This window comes from Dermacentor albipictus, chromosome 2 (genome assembly GCF_038994185.2).
Source record: "Dermacentor albipictus isolate Rhodes 1998 colony chromosome 2, USDA_Dalb.pri_finalv2, whole genome shotgun sequence".
Classification (NCBI taxonomy): Eukaryota; Metazoa; Arthropoda; class Arachnida; order Ixodida; family Ixodidae; genus Dermacentor; species Dermacentor albipictus.
The window spans coordinates 4,303,843-4,323,265 of NC_091822.1; the positions used below are offsets into that span (position 1 = coordinate 4,303,843).

Below are 19,423 nucleotides of genomic sequence, written 5' to 3' on the forward strand. Positions count from 1 at the left end.
GAATCGCAAGTTACTAAGGTATTCTGCATTAACTTTTATCCCCAATTCTTGCCAATCCAGGTCTCTGAATACCTCCTGTAAACACACTGTGAATAGCATTGGAGAGATCGTATCTCCCTGTCTAACGCTTTTCTCTATAGGGATTTTGTTGCTTTCTTTATGGAGGACTATGGTGGCTGTGGAGCCGCTATAGATAGCTTTCAGTATGTTTACATACTGCTCGTCAGCACCCTGATTCCGTAATGCTCCCATGACTGCTGAGATTTCGACTGAATCGAATGTTTTCTCGTAATCAATGAAAGCCATATATAAGGGTTGGTTATGTTCTGCACATTTCACTATCACCTGATTGATAGTGTGAATATGGTTTATTGTTGAGTAGCCTTTACGAAATCCTACCTGGTCCTTTGGTTGACAGATGTCTTAGGGGTTCCTGATTCTATTTGCGATTACCTTAGTAAATACTTCGTAGGCAAAGGACAGTAAGCTGATCAGTCTATAAAACTTCAAGTCTTTGTCGTAGCAGTTCTTATGGTTTAGGATTATGTTAGTGTTCTTCCAAGATTCCGTTATGCTCTATGCTCAAAGTCATGAGGCATTGCGTATACAGGGTGGGCAGTTTTTCTAGAACAATCTGCCCACCATCCTACAACAACTCTGCTGTTACTTGATCCTCCCCAGCTGCCTTCCCCCTTTGCATAGCTCCCAAGTCTTTCTTTACTTCTTCCGGCGTTACTTGTGGGCTTTCGAATTGCTCGAGACTATTCTCTCTTATTGTCGTGGGTGCCACTGGTACTGTATAAATCTCTATAGAACTCCTCAGACACTTGAACTATCTCATCCATATTGCCGCTTTTGTCTCTTAACGGATACATCTGATTCTTGCGTATTCCTAGTTTCTTCTTCACTGCTTTTAGGCTTCCTCCATTCCTGAGAGCATGTTCAATTCTATCCATATTATGCATCCTTATGTCTGCTGTCTTACGCTTGTTGATTAACTTGGGAAGTTGTGCCACTTCTATTCTAGCTGTCAGGTTAGAGGCTTTCTTACATTGGCGTTTCTTGATCAGATCTTTCGTCTCCTGCGATAGCTTACTGACATCCTGTCTAACGCTAGAATGTTATCTAGTGAGGCGTGTCTAGCAGTGCTATTGGAGGAATTAGAGGGCAGTGAATGGGATATAATAGAGCTCAGTGAAGTTAGCAGGCCAAAAGAAGCATATACAGTGCTAAAAAGCGGGCACGTCCTGTGCTACTGGGGCTTAGCAGAGAGAAGAGAACTAGGAGTCGGATTCCTGATTAATAAGAATATAGCTGGTAATATACAGGAATTCTATAGCATTAATGAGAGGGTGGCAGGTCTTGTTGTGAAACTTAATAAGAGGTACAAAATGAAGATTGTACAGGTCTACGCCCGTACATCCACTCATGATGACTAGGAAATCGAAAGCTTCTATGAAGACGTGGAATCGGCGATGGGTAGAGTGAAAACTAAATACACCATACTGATGGGCGACTTTAATGCCAAGGTAGGTAAGAAGCAGGCTGGAAACAAGGCAGTGGGGGAATATGGCATAGGCACTAGGAATAGCAGGGGAGAGTTATTAGTAGAGTTCGCGGAACAGAATAATATGAGGATAATGAATACCTTCATCCGCAAGCGGGATAGCCGAAAGTGGACGTAGAGGAGCCCGAACGGCGAGACTAGAAATGAAATAGACTTCATACTCTGCGCTAACCCTGGCATCATACAAGATGTAGACGTGCTCGGCAAGGTGCGCTGCAGTGACCACAGGATGGTATGAACTCGAATTAGCCTAGACCTGAGGAGGGAACGGAAGAAACTGGTACATAAGAAGCCGATTAATGAGTTAGTGGTAAGAGGGAAAATAGAGGAATTCCAGATCAAGCTACAGAACAGGTATTCTGCTTTAACTCGGGAAGAGGACCTTAGTGTTGAAGCAATGAACGACAATCTTGTGGGCATCATTAAGGAGTGTGCAATGGAAGTCGGTGGTAACTCCGTTAGGCAGGATACCAGCAAACTATCGCAGGAGACGAAAGATCTGATCAAGAAACGCCAATGTATGAAAGCATCTAACCCTACAGCTAGAATAGAACTGGCAGAACTTTCGAAGTTAATCAACAAGCGTAAGACAGCTGACATCAGGAAGTATAATATGGATAGAATTGAACATGCTCTCAGGAACAGAGGAAGCCTAAAAGCAGTGAAGAAAAAAACTTGGAATTGGGAAGAATCAGATGTACGCGTTAAGAGACAAAGCCGGCAATATCATTATTAATATGGATGAGATAGTTCAAGTGGCTGGGGAGTTCTATAGAGATTTATACAGTACTAGTGGCACCCACGACGATAATGCAAGGGAGAATAGTCTAGAGGTATTCGAAATTCCAAAGGTAACGCCGGAAGAAGTAAAGAAAGCCTTGGGAGATATGGAAAGAGGGAAGGCAGCTGGGGAGGATCAGGTAACAGCAGATTTGTTGAAGGATGGTGGACAGATTGTTCTAGAGAAACTGGCCACCCTGTATACGCAATGCCTCATGACCTCGAGCGTACCGGAATCGTGGAAGAACGCTAACATAATCCTAATCCATAAGAAAGGGGACGCCAAAGACTTGAAAAATTATGGACCGATCAGCTTACTGTCCGTTGCCTACAAACTATTTACTAAGGCAATCGCAAATAGAATCAGGAACACCTTAGACTTCTGTCAAGCAAAGGACCAGGCAGGATTCCGTAAAGGCTACTCAACAATAGACCATATTCACACTATCAATCAGGTGATAGAAAAGTGTGCGGAATATAACCAACCCTTATATATAGCTTTCATTGATTACGAGAAAGCGTTTGATTCTCTTGAAACCTCAGCAGTCATGGAGGCATTACGGAATCAGGGTGTAGACGAGCCGTATGTAAAAATACTGAAAGATATCTATAGCGGCTCCACAGCCACCGTAGTCCTCCATAAAGCGAGCAACAAAATCCCAATAAAGAAAGGCGTGAGACAGGGAGATACGATCTCTCCAATGCTATTAACAGCATGTTTACAGGAGGTATTCAGAGACCTGGATTGGGAAGAATTGGGGATAAAAGTTAATGGAGAATACCTTAGTAACTTGCGATTCGCTGATGATATTGCCTTGCTTAGTAACTCAGGGGACCAATTGCAATGCATGCTCACTGACCTGGAGAGGCAAAGCAGAAGAGTGGGTCTAAAAATTAATCTGCAGAAAACTAAAGTAATGCTTAACAGTCTCGGAAGAGAACAGCAATTGAAATAGGCAGCGAGGCACTGGAAGTCCTAAGGGAATACATCTACTTAGGGCAGGTAGTGACGGCGGATCCGGATCATGGGGCGGAAATAATCAGAAGAATAAGAATGGGCTGGGGTGCATTTGGCAGGCATTCTCAGATCATGAACAGCAGGTTGCAATTATCCCTCAAGAGAAAAGTATATAATAGCTGTGTCTTACCAGTACTCACCTACGGGGCAGAAACCTGGAGGCTTACGAAAAGGGTTCTACTCAAATTGAGGACGACGCAATGAGCTATGGAAAGAAGAATGATAGGTGTAACATTAAGGGATAAGAAGAGAGCAGATTGGGTGAGGGAACAAATGCGAGTCAATGACACCTTAGTTGAAATCAAGAAAAAGAAATGGGCATGGGCAGGACATGTAATGAGGAGGGAAGATGACCAATGGTCATTAAGGGTTACGGAATGGATTCCAAGGGAAGGGAAGCGTAGCAAAGGGCTGCAGAAAGTTAGGTGGGCGGATGGGATGACGGCATGGCCACAATTAGTACACGACTGGGGTTGTTGGAGAAGTATGGGAGAGGCCTTTGCCCTGCAGTGGGCGTAACCAGGCTGATGATGATGATGATGAGGTGACACTGGCACATTCCCTCGTCCTCCGGCTCATTATCACATAGTTTGCTCCCACTGGTGTTGGTTTCAAGCACATTTGTATGGAGCCCAGCTTTCTTGAACCAGCCGCTACTCTTTGCACCGGAACAGAATTCCAGGTGCATTGCTGACACATTTAGCTTTTTTACCAAATGATGCATCAAATCCCATGCATAAGTAGCACCATTGTATTACAGGCAGCGAGGAAAATGTGGGGAAAAACTGCGACTTGTAGGCTGAACAATATGGTAGGTTCCACACAATTCATGACCATACATAGTTATGTGCAAGGACAGTGCCTTCAGTACAGGAAAACACCTTTAAAGGAAACACAGGAAAAGGAAAAACACAAGTAAACACCTTTCTAATAATTCACCGTCAAATAACGTACTGGTTCTTGGAAGACGCCATCGTAAGTGATACCCACAGGAAAACCTTTGCTTTAGGTCTAAAGCACTCTTTTAAGCCTAAGGTAAAGCCCGTTGACGTTTTAAGCATACCGCGCTGCATAACCAAGTTCATCTCAAAAGAAGAACGCTCGCGCTGTATTTCAGATTGTATTGCTAGCATTAAACAATCAAATTCTCATTTTAAGACATCTGACCTTGTCCGACCGTTAGTTAATTTCCTTGTGGAACATAAACTTCGAGCAGTAATATCTGACAAGGAAGGTCATTTCGTAATTATGCCAGATGACATGTTTTCAGAAAAAGTGATTTCAGCCATAGAAAAGAATTTACAGCCAGTAAAACTAAAGCCGTCGGCAGTTAAGCAATGTGCGGTTGACCTCTTGTCAAGACATAATCTTGATACGGTTGTCTCTAATGTCAAGAAAGCAAAATCCCTCACCTTAGAACCGTTTTTCTCGGCGAAGACCCATAAACAAGGAACTCCTTTTCGTGCTGTAGTGTCAGAGAAAGGGACATGGCAGCTCTGTGTCGCTAGTTACCTACAGAACTGCTTAGCTTCACTAGTTTTTTCAGACCCCTTTTGCTTGCGTAATTCTCAGGCAGTAGTTCAGTATTTGCGAGAGGAAAATCCTGGTGATTGTACAGCTTTAGTATGGGTATTGAAGACTTGTATTATTCCTTGCCGCATGATGGGTTGCTAAATTCCGTAAATGAATGCATTAAAGAGCAAGAGCAAGAGTGGGCTTTTATTGACAGATGCGGTGTTTCCACGGGAGCTTTTCTAGAAATTCTTTCAATGTACTTGAAGTCGACGCTGATTGGGTGGAGAGATGGCGTTTTTCTGCAGAAATCTGGCATTTGTATTGGCTCAAAGGTTGACCCCTATTCTTAGCAATATTTGCCTGAGTGAGGTTGACAGCTGCTTAAAGAAAGCCTTAGGTGATAGCATTATCAAGGTAGGTCGTTACGTTGATGATTACCTGATTTTCTGCAATAGCGAAGAATTCGATTCTGCTGCTACCTCAGTAAGTGAGCAATTTAAACTTTATGGAGGAGGATTAAAGTTTACCAAGGAATTTCCTCAGCGACGCGTAATTCAGTTTCTTGACATTTCCTTGGTCTTCGAACAAAAGCATGTTTGTTGGCAGTACTCGCCAAGATCTTCGAAGCCGTTGCTGAACTTTCAATCCAAGCATTCCAGAGTAATAAAACACGGAATCGCCATGTCGTGCCTTAAGTCTTCTCTCACCAGGTGCTGCATGCACAAAATGAGTGCCAGTTTTAATGCGCAGGTCTGGCGCCTATTAGAAGCAGGTTATCCTTGTGTAGCAGTGGCCACTGTGGCTGAGCACCTAAAGAAGTCGGTTTCGAGGGGGGAGGGGGGACGTGATTACAGAAAGCAGTAATAGCAAAAAAAGAATAGTGGCTATTCCGTGCATTCATTCAGTGTCACACAGGCTTAAAAAAGTTGCAAGTAGATATGATGTTAATGTTGCTTTCACTGCTCCCAATAAGCTAGGTAAGATATGCGCTGCCATACAGAGGAAAGAGGAGCAAGTAAAAAGCAAAAAAAGAACATATTTGTCCAGTGAAGCACAATAAAAACAACAGCTTTACTGACTGTCGTATGGATGTGGTTTATAAAATTCCCCTTAGCTGTGGCCAGTTATATGTACGGCAAATGGGACGGTGTATCAATCAGAGGCTAATGGAACATAAAAGGTCATTAACCAGTGGATCGCCCTCTAATCTTTCCCTACATTTCCAAGATTGTAACTGCACGCCAGAGTTAGATGAATGCGCAATATTGTACAGGCATAAGAATGAAGATACGCGTTTTATGGTAGAGACATGGCATATCTATAATGGTGGAAGTGCATGCGTGAGTCAGCCTTCGATTACTTTACATATGGGAGATTAAGTGCCTTAACAGTTATCTCTCACGTAGACCGGCACATCTACCCAACTGACACGTGGTGATATCATTCCTGAGCTTGCACAGATGAGTTTGTGTATTCTTTCTTTTTTTTTTCGCCTCAGTGCTCCCTTCAATTGATAGTTGGCGTTCGTGTTGTCCACTTCTCTTGTGTCCTGTCTGCACATTTCACCTCTTTTTTGCATTATGAATCCTTACCAACTAGCTCGGCTTTCTGTCGTTCTAACCTTCAGTCACCATTCCTACAAACCAGGCCTTTGGCAGGGAAGAAGTTTGGACACAAGGGCAAAGCAAGGTCACGCCTAGCGACGACAGGCTCTTCACTATAGGTGACGTCGACGTTCCTGAGAAAGTTCGCCGGATTCTGCGCCTTGGTCCTAAATTCGCAGTCCAGCCTCAGAAAGATTCCGCGGAGCTTCTGACTTTTCAAACCCTGCTGTTGATAGTATACTTGGCTCATTTAATGAGTATTATAGGCCACTTACCTTCACCACTGAATTTCCTGCGCAGGGCAATATCGGGTTTTTAGACCTGCGGTTGCATTTCAAAGCTGAACACGTGTGTTAGGTATATGAGCGCAGAGCTAACAAGCTGCCCTTGAGTTACAGTTCTGCACACTCAAAACTCATAAAAAGAAGTATCGCACAATCTTTCTCCGCTCTCTCCAAGTCATGTCGTCACTTGCTGGATGAAGGCCTTAGGAAGCAGGTGGCTCGTCTGGAAGCAGCAAATTATCCTAGACATATCATTATCTCGGTTGCTGAAAGCCTGCATCATCGAAGGAAGGTAACTTTACGCCTGAGCGATGAGCAGAGAGTGGATGACGAAAGAAAGAAGAAAGAACAAAGGAACAAACGAAAGGTGGCTGTAATTCCCTACTTTCATAGTTTCCCACAACCTATAAAAGGTAGGGCAACAGTCTGGTGTAAATGTTGTTTTTACAGCACCTAACAAACTTTTGAAGTTGAGTTGGTTGAGCTGTCCCATGAGGAAACTTAAGCCAGGTTGCACTACTGCGCACAAGGATCCTTTTGTAACATGCACTCGTAACATGGTGTATAAGATTTCATTTTGGTATGGGAAGTACTACGTGGGCCAGATGGGCAGATGTTTAAACATGCGTCTGGCGGAGCATAGTAATAAAGTAGAGAGCATCACTATAGATGGGCATCTGGCTGCCCGTTGTAGAAAATGACGCGAAGGCACCATGCTTCCCTCTCTTAAAACAAACTGTTGCTGTCTATCGTCACAGGCATAAGATAACGAGGGAAATTGTCGAAGCAGCTGAGATAGCCAGAGCAGGTGACAATTGTGTTAGCACGCCGTCTATTTTTTTGTCTAAGAAAGAGCTTGAATTTTTTGGCATAGTAGTCACATGACTGCTTTTCCTTTCTTATTTCCATTCAGTGTGTCTGTTGCAGTGGCTTCCCTGTGAGTATATATATGCTTACCAGCTGCAATAAATCAGTTGTTAAGTAAGTTAAGAAAGTTAGCGCTCGTCCCGTGTGTCTGCTTTGTCCTTGTGTCATTCTTGCGCTATGTATCCCAGTTTACAGGCCTTTGCGTTGCAGTTATGAAGAATGCATCTTGTCCCATTTGGTGCGATTTCATCGCTGAAGTGGCTCTGAGCCCATGCCTGCAAAACACGTGGATAAGTGCATGTTTTAGTCATCAGTTTCAGGCAAGATGAATTTGCATGTGAAACCTAGAATTGGCCTGGTAGAAGGAAAACTGTTGAGCGGAATGATTTGCAGGAGGAAATTGTGTACACTGTAGAGGTAAGTGTTGTAGCTGTACCATTTAATACATTGAAGTGAGAGCCTGGAAAGTTATTTCATTGTTACTGTGCATCAGTGGTAAGAGTAAGGTAGTGAGAAACACAAGTATAGGAACAAACCTTTGAGGCAGGAGCTACTGTGAAAGTGACCATGTTGATCCATTCTTACAGTTGCGCTGGCCTAGGATGAGCGTGCTGTAATTGGAAGTTGTGCACTGATACTTTCTGGCAGTTGTGCATGATCAGAAGATCCATTGCAGTGACATAAGCTGCTGCTAGATGTACGCCTGAGAAAATGTTTTGTAAAGGCACAGAAGCTTTTTCACTGTGGTCTTAGCTAACTATTACTGAGTTAAAAATTGCAGCCAATGAGTATAGGTTAAGGCTGCAGTACAGTTTTGACATGGCCATCCAATGTTGCTCATTGTTCTGGTAGAGAGATAAGATTTCCATATCTCAGTGCATGTGGACATCTTGTTTCTTTTGAATATATATGTATCTAGATATATGTGCGTTTAATTCCACATGGTAGCAAGTGTCACACTGGCACTGGGCCAGCAGTGAGTGCTTCTGATAAATGAAGTATCTACATGGTGTGTGACTCTCGCAGGCTCTACGCTTTTTGTGAGTGGGCAACCTACACTGTCATGATGTATGTGCACTGTCGGTAGACTGTTCAAGTGTTTGCTGTTTGCAGCTACAATTCGATTTAGAATTTTAGTCCACTGATGCAATGCATGAGTGACCACAATGGCGGTGCTCACAAACTTATTTTGTTTATTCATTCTGTACTTGCAATCTTTGCTGCTCACTTCTAATAGCTTGAAAAAGGGGTGGCAATGTAGTTCTTTCTGCATTGAAACTGTCAAGGAGTACCTCTTGTCTGCTCTAGAGGCTGAGATATGTGACACAGGGACATCAGCAATGCCAGGTGCATTTTGTGCATTGAAAAGTAAAACATGTAAAATCCTGTTCTCCCAACATTCTGAGAAAGCTTTCACATTGTACATGGTGTACGTAGTGGGCACTCTGATGTGCGATATAGTGGGTTGGATGGCCGCACATTGAGGCCCTTCTCTCACTTGACCCATGTTGAAAGTCACATTTCACAGTGGGCCCGCGCATTCTTGTGTTGTGTGCAATAGTTAAAGGGAGTAGTCAAGTTGGGTAATGTCCCTAGTCGGCTGCCGCCACATATCTGCTATTTTACAACACAGCTTTATTCCAAGCAGCCAGTACAGAAATGTTTGGCATTGTGCAGTTGGCACATGTTACTGATAGGAGTGAATTTTTTTAGCTTACTGTACCCTCAAGGGACACAAATGCATAAATATGTTATGGGAGAAGGGGTGGTGATTAAGAACAAGCACAACGAAAAAAATTTACCACAATATAGCGATAGCATAAAAAAGCACAGTAATGCAGCAAAAGTTGGGGAAATACAACAACTTTGATAAAACAAGCTAGCAATATAGCATCGAGCAATATTGCTAGTTGCTAGTTGCTAGTTGCTGATTGTGGTTTTCTAACAGTATTCACTGCTCTGCAAGAAGGTTCATAGCTTTAGTATAATACGAACAAGGAATAAGTTTGAGAGGTGAAAAGGTTGACTACTTGGGTATAGGACTGGCTACCTGTACGTGGATGTTTGCTCTGCACTGGTACATTTTCTCTCCTCCTTCTCTTGTCCGAGTTCCTTGATTATGCTGCACACAGCTGTGCCAGCCAGTGCACTCGCAGTGCCTGCAAAAAATATCTGCATCAGTTGTGGCATCTTTCATGGTGCTCTTTGGCCATGTGTGGCCCTTGTACAACAAAACAGCACATCATCGTCATCAATTGTGGTGTCGAGGGAGGCAGCAACTCGTTGTGTGACTATGGTGTTAGGCTGCTGAGCACAAGGTCACAGGTGTAATTCCCGGCCACAGTGGCCACATTTTAAATTGCGGAACGCAATCAGTCAGATCACATACATAGCAGCCTTCCACAATTGGTTTGCAGCTGAAAAGCGTAAAATTAACAACATGATAAAAAAAGCATACAAACTAGCGCTAGGGGTTCCCATCAGTACGAGCACGGATCTCTTGCTAAAGTTAGGACTCCACAACACACTGGATGAACTCATAGAAGCGCAACAAACATCTCAAGCAGAGAGACTAACCAAAACCAATACGGGACGGCATATACTAAGCAAACTAGGAATTAATTATCACAATCTATACGGGGAAAAGAGGACGATAACGAGAGAAATTCGTGACAAACTCCTAGTACCAAATATACCCAAGAACATGCATCCAGGTTACAACGACGGCAGACGCAAGAGTAGAGCAAAGAAAATTATCCGAAGCTTTGGGTCAGACGACAGAGCAACCTTCGTAGACGCGGCTGAATAACCAGACAGAAATAGCTATGTAGCAGTAATCGTAGATCACACCCAAAAACCCCTTACAAGCGTATCAGTTAATACCAAACATTCTGAGACCGCAGAGGAGGTAGCCATTGCACTAGCATTGGTCTCCACGAATGCTCAGTACATCATTAGCGATTCTCAAGCGGCCATTAGAAATTATGCAAAAGGTAGGATCTCTCCTGAGGCATGGCACATCATCAGAGTCAATGAGGCAAAGTTCTCCAATGCAGAGAAGAACGGCAGGCAATTGTTCTGGTTCCCAGCGCATACGACTCCAGACATTCCCGCAGTCAACCTCAACGAGGTAGCACACCGCAAAGCTCGAGGTCTTACTCGCCGAGCTGAGCAAAGAGTGACTTCCATCGGTCAGGAGAACGCGGAGGAGGAAATCTGGAGAGAAAAAGATATATTAACAAGATTTAGTGATATTACCAAATTTCATCAAAATCGGAAGCGAGTATTACCACCGCCTCACACTAAACTGAACAGAGCTGAGTCCGTTACTTGGAGGCAACTACAAACAGAAACTTATACGAGTCCCGTGCAACTAAAAACTTTCTACCCCGATATATACGAGAGCGATATGTGCAAGCTATGCAAGTCTGTTAGAGCCACCCTTCAACACATGTTGTGGGGATGTGAAATATACCAAAATAAAATGGCAGTCTCCCAAGAAAATCTACGGGCGCGGTGGTCTGCCGTGCTGCTCAGCTCAGAACTCCAAGACCAACTTTGGGCCGTCCAGCGAGCCAAGGAAGCCACACGGGAGCAGCAGCTCCCAGTGGCCATCTAGGCAGCCCCAGGCCCGGGCCTCCCAATCGCCGGATTCCAAATAAAGTTATCACACACACACAATATCGATCATGTGCTGTGCTTTGGGTGCATGTTAAAGATGCCCAGGTGTTCAAATTATTCTCTATCCCTCCACTCCAGCATCCATAAACTTATGTTGAATTCCAATGGCGGAGTCAGACTAGCCGATGGACTCCGCGAGTGAGCACTCGACTCTGGCGCAGAACAACGCCTCCAGATCCACGAGTGAAACACAACCTGCGCCGCCGGAGCAAGGCGGAAGCGGAACTTATATCGCCGAATTACCCAGGATACCTTGCGTGTTGTCATTTCCTTCCGCTATTTGCTCCCAGCACCACCGCACCGGTCACTTCAGCGCCGTTCACCTGTTGTTTTTTTTAAAAGTGCGGAATGGATATCTCGCCAAGCGTGCAGCATCTTTTGCTTCCTCATGAGTCGTGAGCGGTGGCGCCTCCCAGCAGACAAACGTGGTAAAGGAAATACGTCACGCAGAGTTCCGGTCCACTCCGCCAAATTTGGCGGAGCATCCTTTTCTGCTTCACGGACCGACTCCCGCTCTGAATCCCCTCCGACTCTCTCAATGGAACACCTTACTCCTGCCCTCACTCTGCCATTGGAACAAACTTGATCCGAAACGAGCAGAAAAACTTGCACCGACTCCGCCATTGGAATTCAATATTAGTCCCTCCATACAAATGTTCTTTAATCAGCTTAAGTATTGCCAACCTACCCTCCTCCTCGGTGCTCCTCCCTCGCTCATTGATTGGAATGTTTAAGATGTTTCACATACATTTTTAGACACTTATGATTAGACCTTTGTTGCTAATTTGAATATATGGAAAGTGCTTTAGTGAAAGGAATCTGAAGGTAGATGTTTGGGTGTTTGCTCTAGGTATCACAGTAGTGGTTCTCCCATTGACTCCACATTTTAGGAATGTGACAAAACTTCCTGAAAAGTTGAAACTACTAAAATTTGATGGACAGAGTTATGTGGCACCTGAAGGGGTAATTCTGTCTTTCAAGTTCAAGTTTATTCTTCTAGTACAGACTAGGAACGTCCTCCCGGGCTAAAAGCTGCCGTCGGCAGCTTGACTCGACCCAGGAGTCTTGAAAGGGGACTTCACATGGCAACTGTAAAACAGCGGTGCAGGAAGCCGCTGACTCCTTTGCTTCTGGCTACTTGGAAGCTGCTTACTATTAGCATTTAAAGGCCAACTACAACAAAATTTTACCTTCACTAAATTCGTTACAAATGAGTAGCGGATACCACTGAAGCATCTTGGCAAAGTCGCAGGGCATGTGTATGCTGGCAGCCTCGTAAAACCCATGCAGGTGGCGCACGCAGTTTTTCGTGCACGCCGCATGCAGTGCCTAATCCGGAAGGTCATGCTGGAAAGCTGCACACTCTAGGCCATGCATCACTTCTGACAAGCAGTAATGGCAGCATTTTATTTATTTTTTTCAGTTTTGGTATCAAAAATGGATATTTCGGCAAGATTTCCATGACATTCCCACTCATATTTGAAACCTCAAAATTTGACACAGAGACTCCTTTATATCTACACTGTCTTAAACTAGGCTTTTTGCACGGTCACAGATTTTGTTGCAGTTGGCCTTTAAACATGCAAAAGATTTTTGAGACATGCTTAATTGAAATGGCCATCATGTATGTGGAGTTTCTGCTAGCTATGCCATTGCAAGCACATTTAAGCCATTCAGGTATGCAAATATACTGTCTGTACCATTGATACTGTTGTTACTTGAAAATGTGCATGTGTACTGTTTCAATGTGTTGTAATTTCTCCCTGTGAAACCATGCACACTGGTATGACAGCATTTTTCATGCACAATAATCCACTAAAAAACTACACTGGCTGCATGACTTGTGTACAATTTCCGACGTGTGTATAACTTCCCTGGCTTTCATTAAATTTTCATGATAATATCGATGGCACTCGTGGGTTGTGGGTTTCACTTCCAAAACCAGGCACTATGTGATAAAAGAGTATTTCGTGCTTTGTGGTATACATTTTTTGGCTTGTGTAGGTTTCTGTCGATTTCTTTTATGTACAGTCAAACTTCATAACAATGAAACGGGATGTAATGGAATAATGAATATAACGGAGTAGCATATTAATTTGAACATAGGTTAACTTTCTTTTGGAAAATGTTACAGAGAGCAGCTACCTACCTATATTCGTGACCAGAGAATCTTGACTTATATTAATGCGAAAGCGTCAAATAGCCCATTGAGCAAAAAAAGGAAAAAAAGAAAAATCCAGCGTCTGTGGTCTGGACAAGTGAAAAACAGCACCTAAATTTCCATTGGCTGTGATGCCACGTCACGAGCGCACCTCGACGGAGCAGAATGGGTGAAAGGGAAAGCCTGCTGGCTGTGATAGCGGGCTAGGTGTTAGTTAAGGGGAGAGGGCATTGCCATAAAGCGACGTCGCTCTCGGAAGCCTATGTTACCCACACGTTCCTTGTCCGCGCAATTTTTCGTCTGTGTTCTCACTGCACCTCGGTAATTGCTGTAAAGAAATTAATATATAGAAAGACAATAAATTGGAAAGGAGAAATGTTTTGAACCTACGACCCTGTGCTCGGAAGTATTGAGTATTGCCCACTGGCCTAATCAGCACCTCCTAGGTGCTGTGCACTCTGCTTTATGACATCATGCTGCTTGGACTGAGAGTTCCATTTACAAGTCTGATGTGACGAAGGTGGTGACGTCAAAATCACTGTGGCTTACTCGGCAGTGTCCCCATTAGATTCTGTGGCAGTTGGGCAAGGTGGCATGACGTCACGGATCAAAGTTCACTGATCTTGTGCGATCTAGGAGGCATGGGCCAAGCCTCTCAACGTCCTTTTGTTCATGAGGATTCATAACTCAAAGGACTGCTCAGCGACGTTAATTTAACATTAATGCTTTCGCATTCACAGCTCATAAGAAATGCGTAGGTGTTCTCCGATTTTTTTTGTGAACAAAGCTAGCAGTATTGCCAAGCTAATGGAGTTCCTTTGTCGCACACGCTGTAAGGTCAATCTGGAGGTTATCCAGACTGGTTTTAAGAAGTTCTACATATCCATCGCACTCAATGCCACCGAGGACGATGTTGTTTGAGGACGCCTGCAAGGCTTCTGACGAAAATTTGTCTAATTTCTGATGAGCATACAGCTTGCAGCATCGACTAGTGAGATTTAGTAGCGAAGCTTACGATAGATAAAAGTGTGTCATGTTCAAAGTTTGTCGTTCTTGTAAAAAGATGTGGGTCGATCTATATTTGAATTACTGTTTTTTATTTATCGGTGATTTCAATAATAGGAGTTGACATATAGTCTTGCTTGACTTATGTTTGTGTAAATATATGGTAAGTGAAATTACCCTTGAAATCCCCATACATTCATAGTGCAGTGCATGCAATAATGGATATAACTAAGTAATTCTGGCTCCTCCTTCCACTTTGTTACAACGAGGTTTTGCTTTTCATGCTCTTGGGATCTCAGTGGTTCTGTGTTTAGATTGTGGGTTCCACCCTCTGAAACCATGCACAATGGGCGAAAAAGTGCTTCACGCTTACAGCTGCCTCTGTTTGTCAAACAGGTTGTTTTCATTTGTCATTGCTTACTGTGTGGTCATAAAGCTCTTGTGCTGGTGCAGGTTCATGAGCTGCCTCCTGAGAAACTCAAGATTCGTGAGGTGGAAATTATCGACATTGCCAGTGACCCTGTGATGCCACGGGTAAGTGCGTCTCCAGTGCACATATTGACCCAATAATGGCAGTGTGGATGGGCTGGATGCAAGAGTTGTGCAAGGCATCTTTGATACTTGCAAAGCTATTCTTTCATTCTCGAGATTCGGTTACATGCTTAACTAATTGTTACTTAATTTGTGCAAAAGTTGTTGACCTGAAGCTTGCGTGATCAGTGTGTGCAGTTACCGTGGAATTTTTTCCACAGAGTAGTACATGTTGCTAGTTTGAATTTCGAAATTTTTACTCAGCAACAAAGTAGTGTCAAACATTTTAACAAGAAATTAGTTTGTGATTACACATCAGTTGTAAGTACTGAGAAATATACAGTGGAAGTGCTACCTGTGTTGAGTGTTTAGTGTAGTGTGCTCAAATCACTTTTGTGTGAAACATTAGGAAGGTTTATGCTTTTCAAGAAAACAGAGCTGCATTGCTTAGAAAACAAGGTCTTGTGACCTTACAATGTGTGTACTACTATGAAATTGGCACTTGGGCAGGAGTGCATGTAAACTTATGCTATATTGCTTTTGATTCGACGATGTTAGCTTTAAGGTATGCCTAAATGACTGATAACTTGTGGGAAGGTGCCATGGGGTTGCAGGCAGCTGAAAGTATATAGCTGTGGATTGAGAAAAACAAGCATGTTGCAAGCATGAGTACTTGGAGCACTTAATCGTGTATTTGAACAGTGCACAACAGATCGAACAAGCAGTTAGGAGGAGGCTTTAGCTTGGGCCCAATGCCAATGCTGCCTATTCAAATACACTTAAAATGCAGAAGCACTTTTTTGAGATAACCACTGTGCCAGTTCTATTGAAATTTGTTTCATTTGAGAGTGAAAGCTATATTCTAATGACTGTTGTAAGTGGAATCTTGATTTATGGCCTGAATTTTTTCTAAGTTTTCAGAAATTGGTAAGAAAAATAGAAGCATGAAGTTGTCCAATTCATAGCTCTGCATCCAGAACAGATGTTACATTTCTATAAATTGCCTTTGTTAGGGCATCCAAAGAGGACAATTTATATCAATTTATACCATGGTTATGCTAGGAGAATGCCAGCAAACTTGAAGAAGGGAAAAAATCGAGAGGCAGACATAGACAAAGCGACAGGAAGATGGCTTCCTGTCGCTTTCTGTATGTCTGCCTCTAATTTTCTTTCCCTTTTTCAAGTTTTCTGGCATTCTAGCATAGCCATGTACCAACTAGCACAAAAGGCCACTCTCATAATTTATATCATACGTGAATTCATTGCATTGTTTACAAAGGTTTTGCAAAAGGCCTGCTCATATATTGGTGGTCTATGAGTGGCCACAGGTGCATTTCGCCTTCACCTATGCGCAGCCCGAGGTGCACTGTGGGTCGTTGCGAAGTACAGATACTGTACACGTGACCTTGATTCTCGCGTCTGTCAGTACAGGCTGTGCTGCGCAAAATCAGTTTGGAGCGTTATTGACCTTATGCCTGCATGCTAGCTTACGCCGCTTCGTCCTGCAGTAAGTGCACACAAGAACTTGGTACACGTCCGTGGTAGTTGCCAGCTGATTGCTTGCAGACCCTAACTCTTCTTCATGCATGTGGTCCAGCCCATGCACAGTCATGCCCTATCGCCGATGGGGTCTATGGGTACAAACCCTCTAAGGGTGAACTTCCTGCAACGGCTTATTGCCCGCCGCACCAGCCGGCTTTGCTGTGGTCTGAAACCAAAGTAATTGTTGCTGGCAAGTCACAAAGTTGCTAGTTGCTCCGATGCAGAGGCTTTATTGAGTAAAAACAATCGGGAAAGCTGCTTGTGTGCTTGTTATTTCAAGCCCCTCACAGCCCGGGTGTGATTGCGGAATCTTCTTGCAATTGACCAATAAGAACAGTAATACTGTGATTGCTGGAAAGACTGCCTTGTGCTGTCTTTATCCCTCTCTTGCACTAAACTTTTCTGTGAGGAGGGACAATTGTTTATGCCCATCCAAGTTTGAGCTGCGGAAGGTGCCACTGTAGTGGTGCTTCGTTAACCCCCCTTCAGTGCTTCGGATAAGTGCAGCCTGATCATTACAGTTTGCCTGCTTTGTGTTGTTTCATGCTTGTTTAGCTTATTGGTCATAGATGACAGCAGTGTACTGCCCTGGTCAAATAATTTAGAAAGAAGTTTTAGTTGGGGATGTGGTTGACTCATGTCGGTGGGTATCCAGCATGCAGAAGAGAAGAGCTGTGGCTTGGTGCCATTGCAGTTCTAGCGATGAATTGCTGGTTCACTCCTAGAGTGAAAAGATAAAAAAGTGGAACAGCAGTACTGTAATCAATGTGGGGGCAGCTTTCCCTGTTGGCTATTTATAGCCAGCTTATGTATAAACTGCACTTAACACAAACTATAAAGTTTCTTCAGCAAGTTCTATTTCTGCATCCTTATTATCTTTTCTGTATGGTGCTATGAAAACCTGGAAAGATTTTCTCAGTAGAAGTTGTCAAAATACAAAATAAAAAGCCTGGAAGGGCTCAGTGAGATGATTACACTGGACGAAGTGTGATATTGTGCAAAACTGCAGCATAGGTTCTTTTACTGGAATAGCTGTACAGTACAATCAAGAAACTATGGATATCAGGTTTTTGAAAACACTAGAATAAATATGTAAGGAATGACACTTGACAAATTAAATATTTGAAGTGCCTTATATTGTCAACCAAAGGGCTTATCAACCTGCACTATCAACCAGAGAACCAGGCAGGATTCCGTAAAGGCTACTCAACAATGGACCATATTCACACTATCAATCAGGTGATAAAGAAATGTGCGGAATATAACCAACCCTTATATGTAGCTTTCATTGATTACGAGAAAGCGTTTGATTCAGTCGAAACCTTGGTGGTCATGGAGGCATTACAGAATCAGGGTGTAGACGAGCCATATGTAAAAATACTGAGATATCTATAGCGGCTCCACAGCCACCATAGTCCTCCATAAAGAAAGCAACAAAATCCCAATAAAAAAAGGCGTCAAGCAGGGAGATACAATCTCTCCAGTGCTATTCACAGCATGTTTACAGGAGGTATTCAGACCTGGATTGGGAAGAATAGGGGATAAGAGTTAATGGAGAATACCTCAGTAACTTGCGATTCGCTGATGATATTGCCTTGCTTAGTAACTCAGGGGACCAATTGCAATGCATGCTCACTGACCTGGAGAGTCAAAGCAGAAGAGTGGGTCTAAAAATTAATCTGCAGAAAACTAAAGTTATGTTTAACAGTCTCGGAAGAGAACAGCAGTTTACAATAGGTAGCAAGGCACTGGAAGTGGTAAGGGAATACATCTACTTAGGGCAGCTAGTGACTGCGGATCCGGATCATGAGACTGAAATAATCAGAAGAATAAGAATCAGCTGGGGTGCGTTTGGCAGGCATTCTCAAATCATGAACAGCAGGTTGCCATTATGCCTCCAGAGAAAAGTGTATAATAGCTGTGTCTTACCAGTACCTACGTACGGGGCAGAAACTTGGAGGCTTACGAAATGGGTTCCACTTAAATTGAGGACGACGCAACGAGCTATGGAAAGAGGAATGATGGGTGTAACGTTAAGGGATAAGAAAAGAGCAGATTGAGTGAGGGAACAGACACGAGTTAATGACATCTTAGTTGAAATCAAGAAAAAGAAATGGGCATGGGCAGGACTTGTAATGAGGAGAAAATATAACCGATGGTCATTAAGGGTTACAGACTGGATTCCAAGGGAAGGGAAGCGTAGCAGGGAGCGGCAGAAAGTTAGGTGGGCAGATGAGATTAAGAAGTTTGCAGGGACAACATGGCCACAATCAGTACATGACCACCAGGGTAGTTGTAGAACTATGGGAGAGGCCTTTGCCCTGCAGTGGGCTTAACCAAGGTGATGATGATGATGATATTGACCAGATATTTAGACCTATGTGTAAGTGCTTATTTTATGGTACTTGATAGTTCGTTGGCCTCCCTAGTTGCTGCTGAAATGACCGAGCTTTCATGTAGGCAATTTCTCATCCCTATATTGCACTGTGCATTTGTCCTTTTCTGCTTTCTTATGAAGCTCTTAGTTGGTGCTTCTTTAGTGCACTTCGTTGATTGCTCTTTCTTCATTGGTTCTATGCTACTTGAGGACAAAAGAATTTAGTTGAGACATACGGGTAAAATAAAACATGCCGGTCACATTTCATATAGACGCCTTGATTAAAGCACACTTGTCATTCATCCGTGCTTTTTTGGCATGACTTCCATACATTGTGGAAGATGCCCTGATTAATTAATGGTGCAGTTGTGGCTTTTCCAAGATATTGGCATTACTTGTGTGTATTATTGATGCAGTGCTGAGCTGTAATGATGCACTCTACACTAGCATCATAGGTCAGATTTAACAAGGAGACAGTGAGGCATACTTAA

General features: G+C 43.3%; 1 protein-coding gene across 2 annotated transcripts in view; it reads left to right on the forward strand.

The window, feature by feature from the left end:
- The window catches only part of vib (phosphatidylinositol transfer protein vib), an 80,478-nt gene that overhangs the window by 21,943 nt on the left and 39,112 nt on the right, over positions 1 to 19,423 (forward strand). For both annotated transcript variants that reach the window (XM_070533420.1, XM_070533421.1), the window contains exon 4: positions 14,936 to 15,016. In XM_070533420.1, the coding sequence (XP_070389521.1) occupies positions 14,936 to 15,016 (81 nt within the window). The remainder of the gene's footprint in view (positions 1 to 14,935; positions 15,017 to 19,423) is intronic.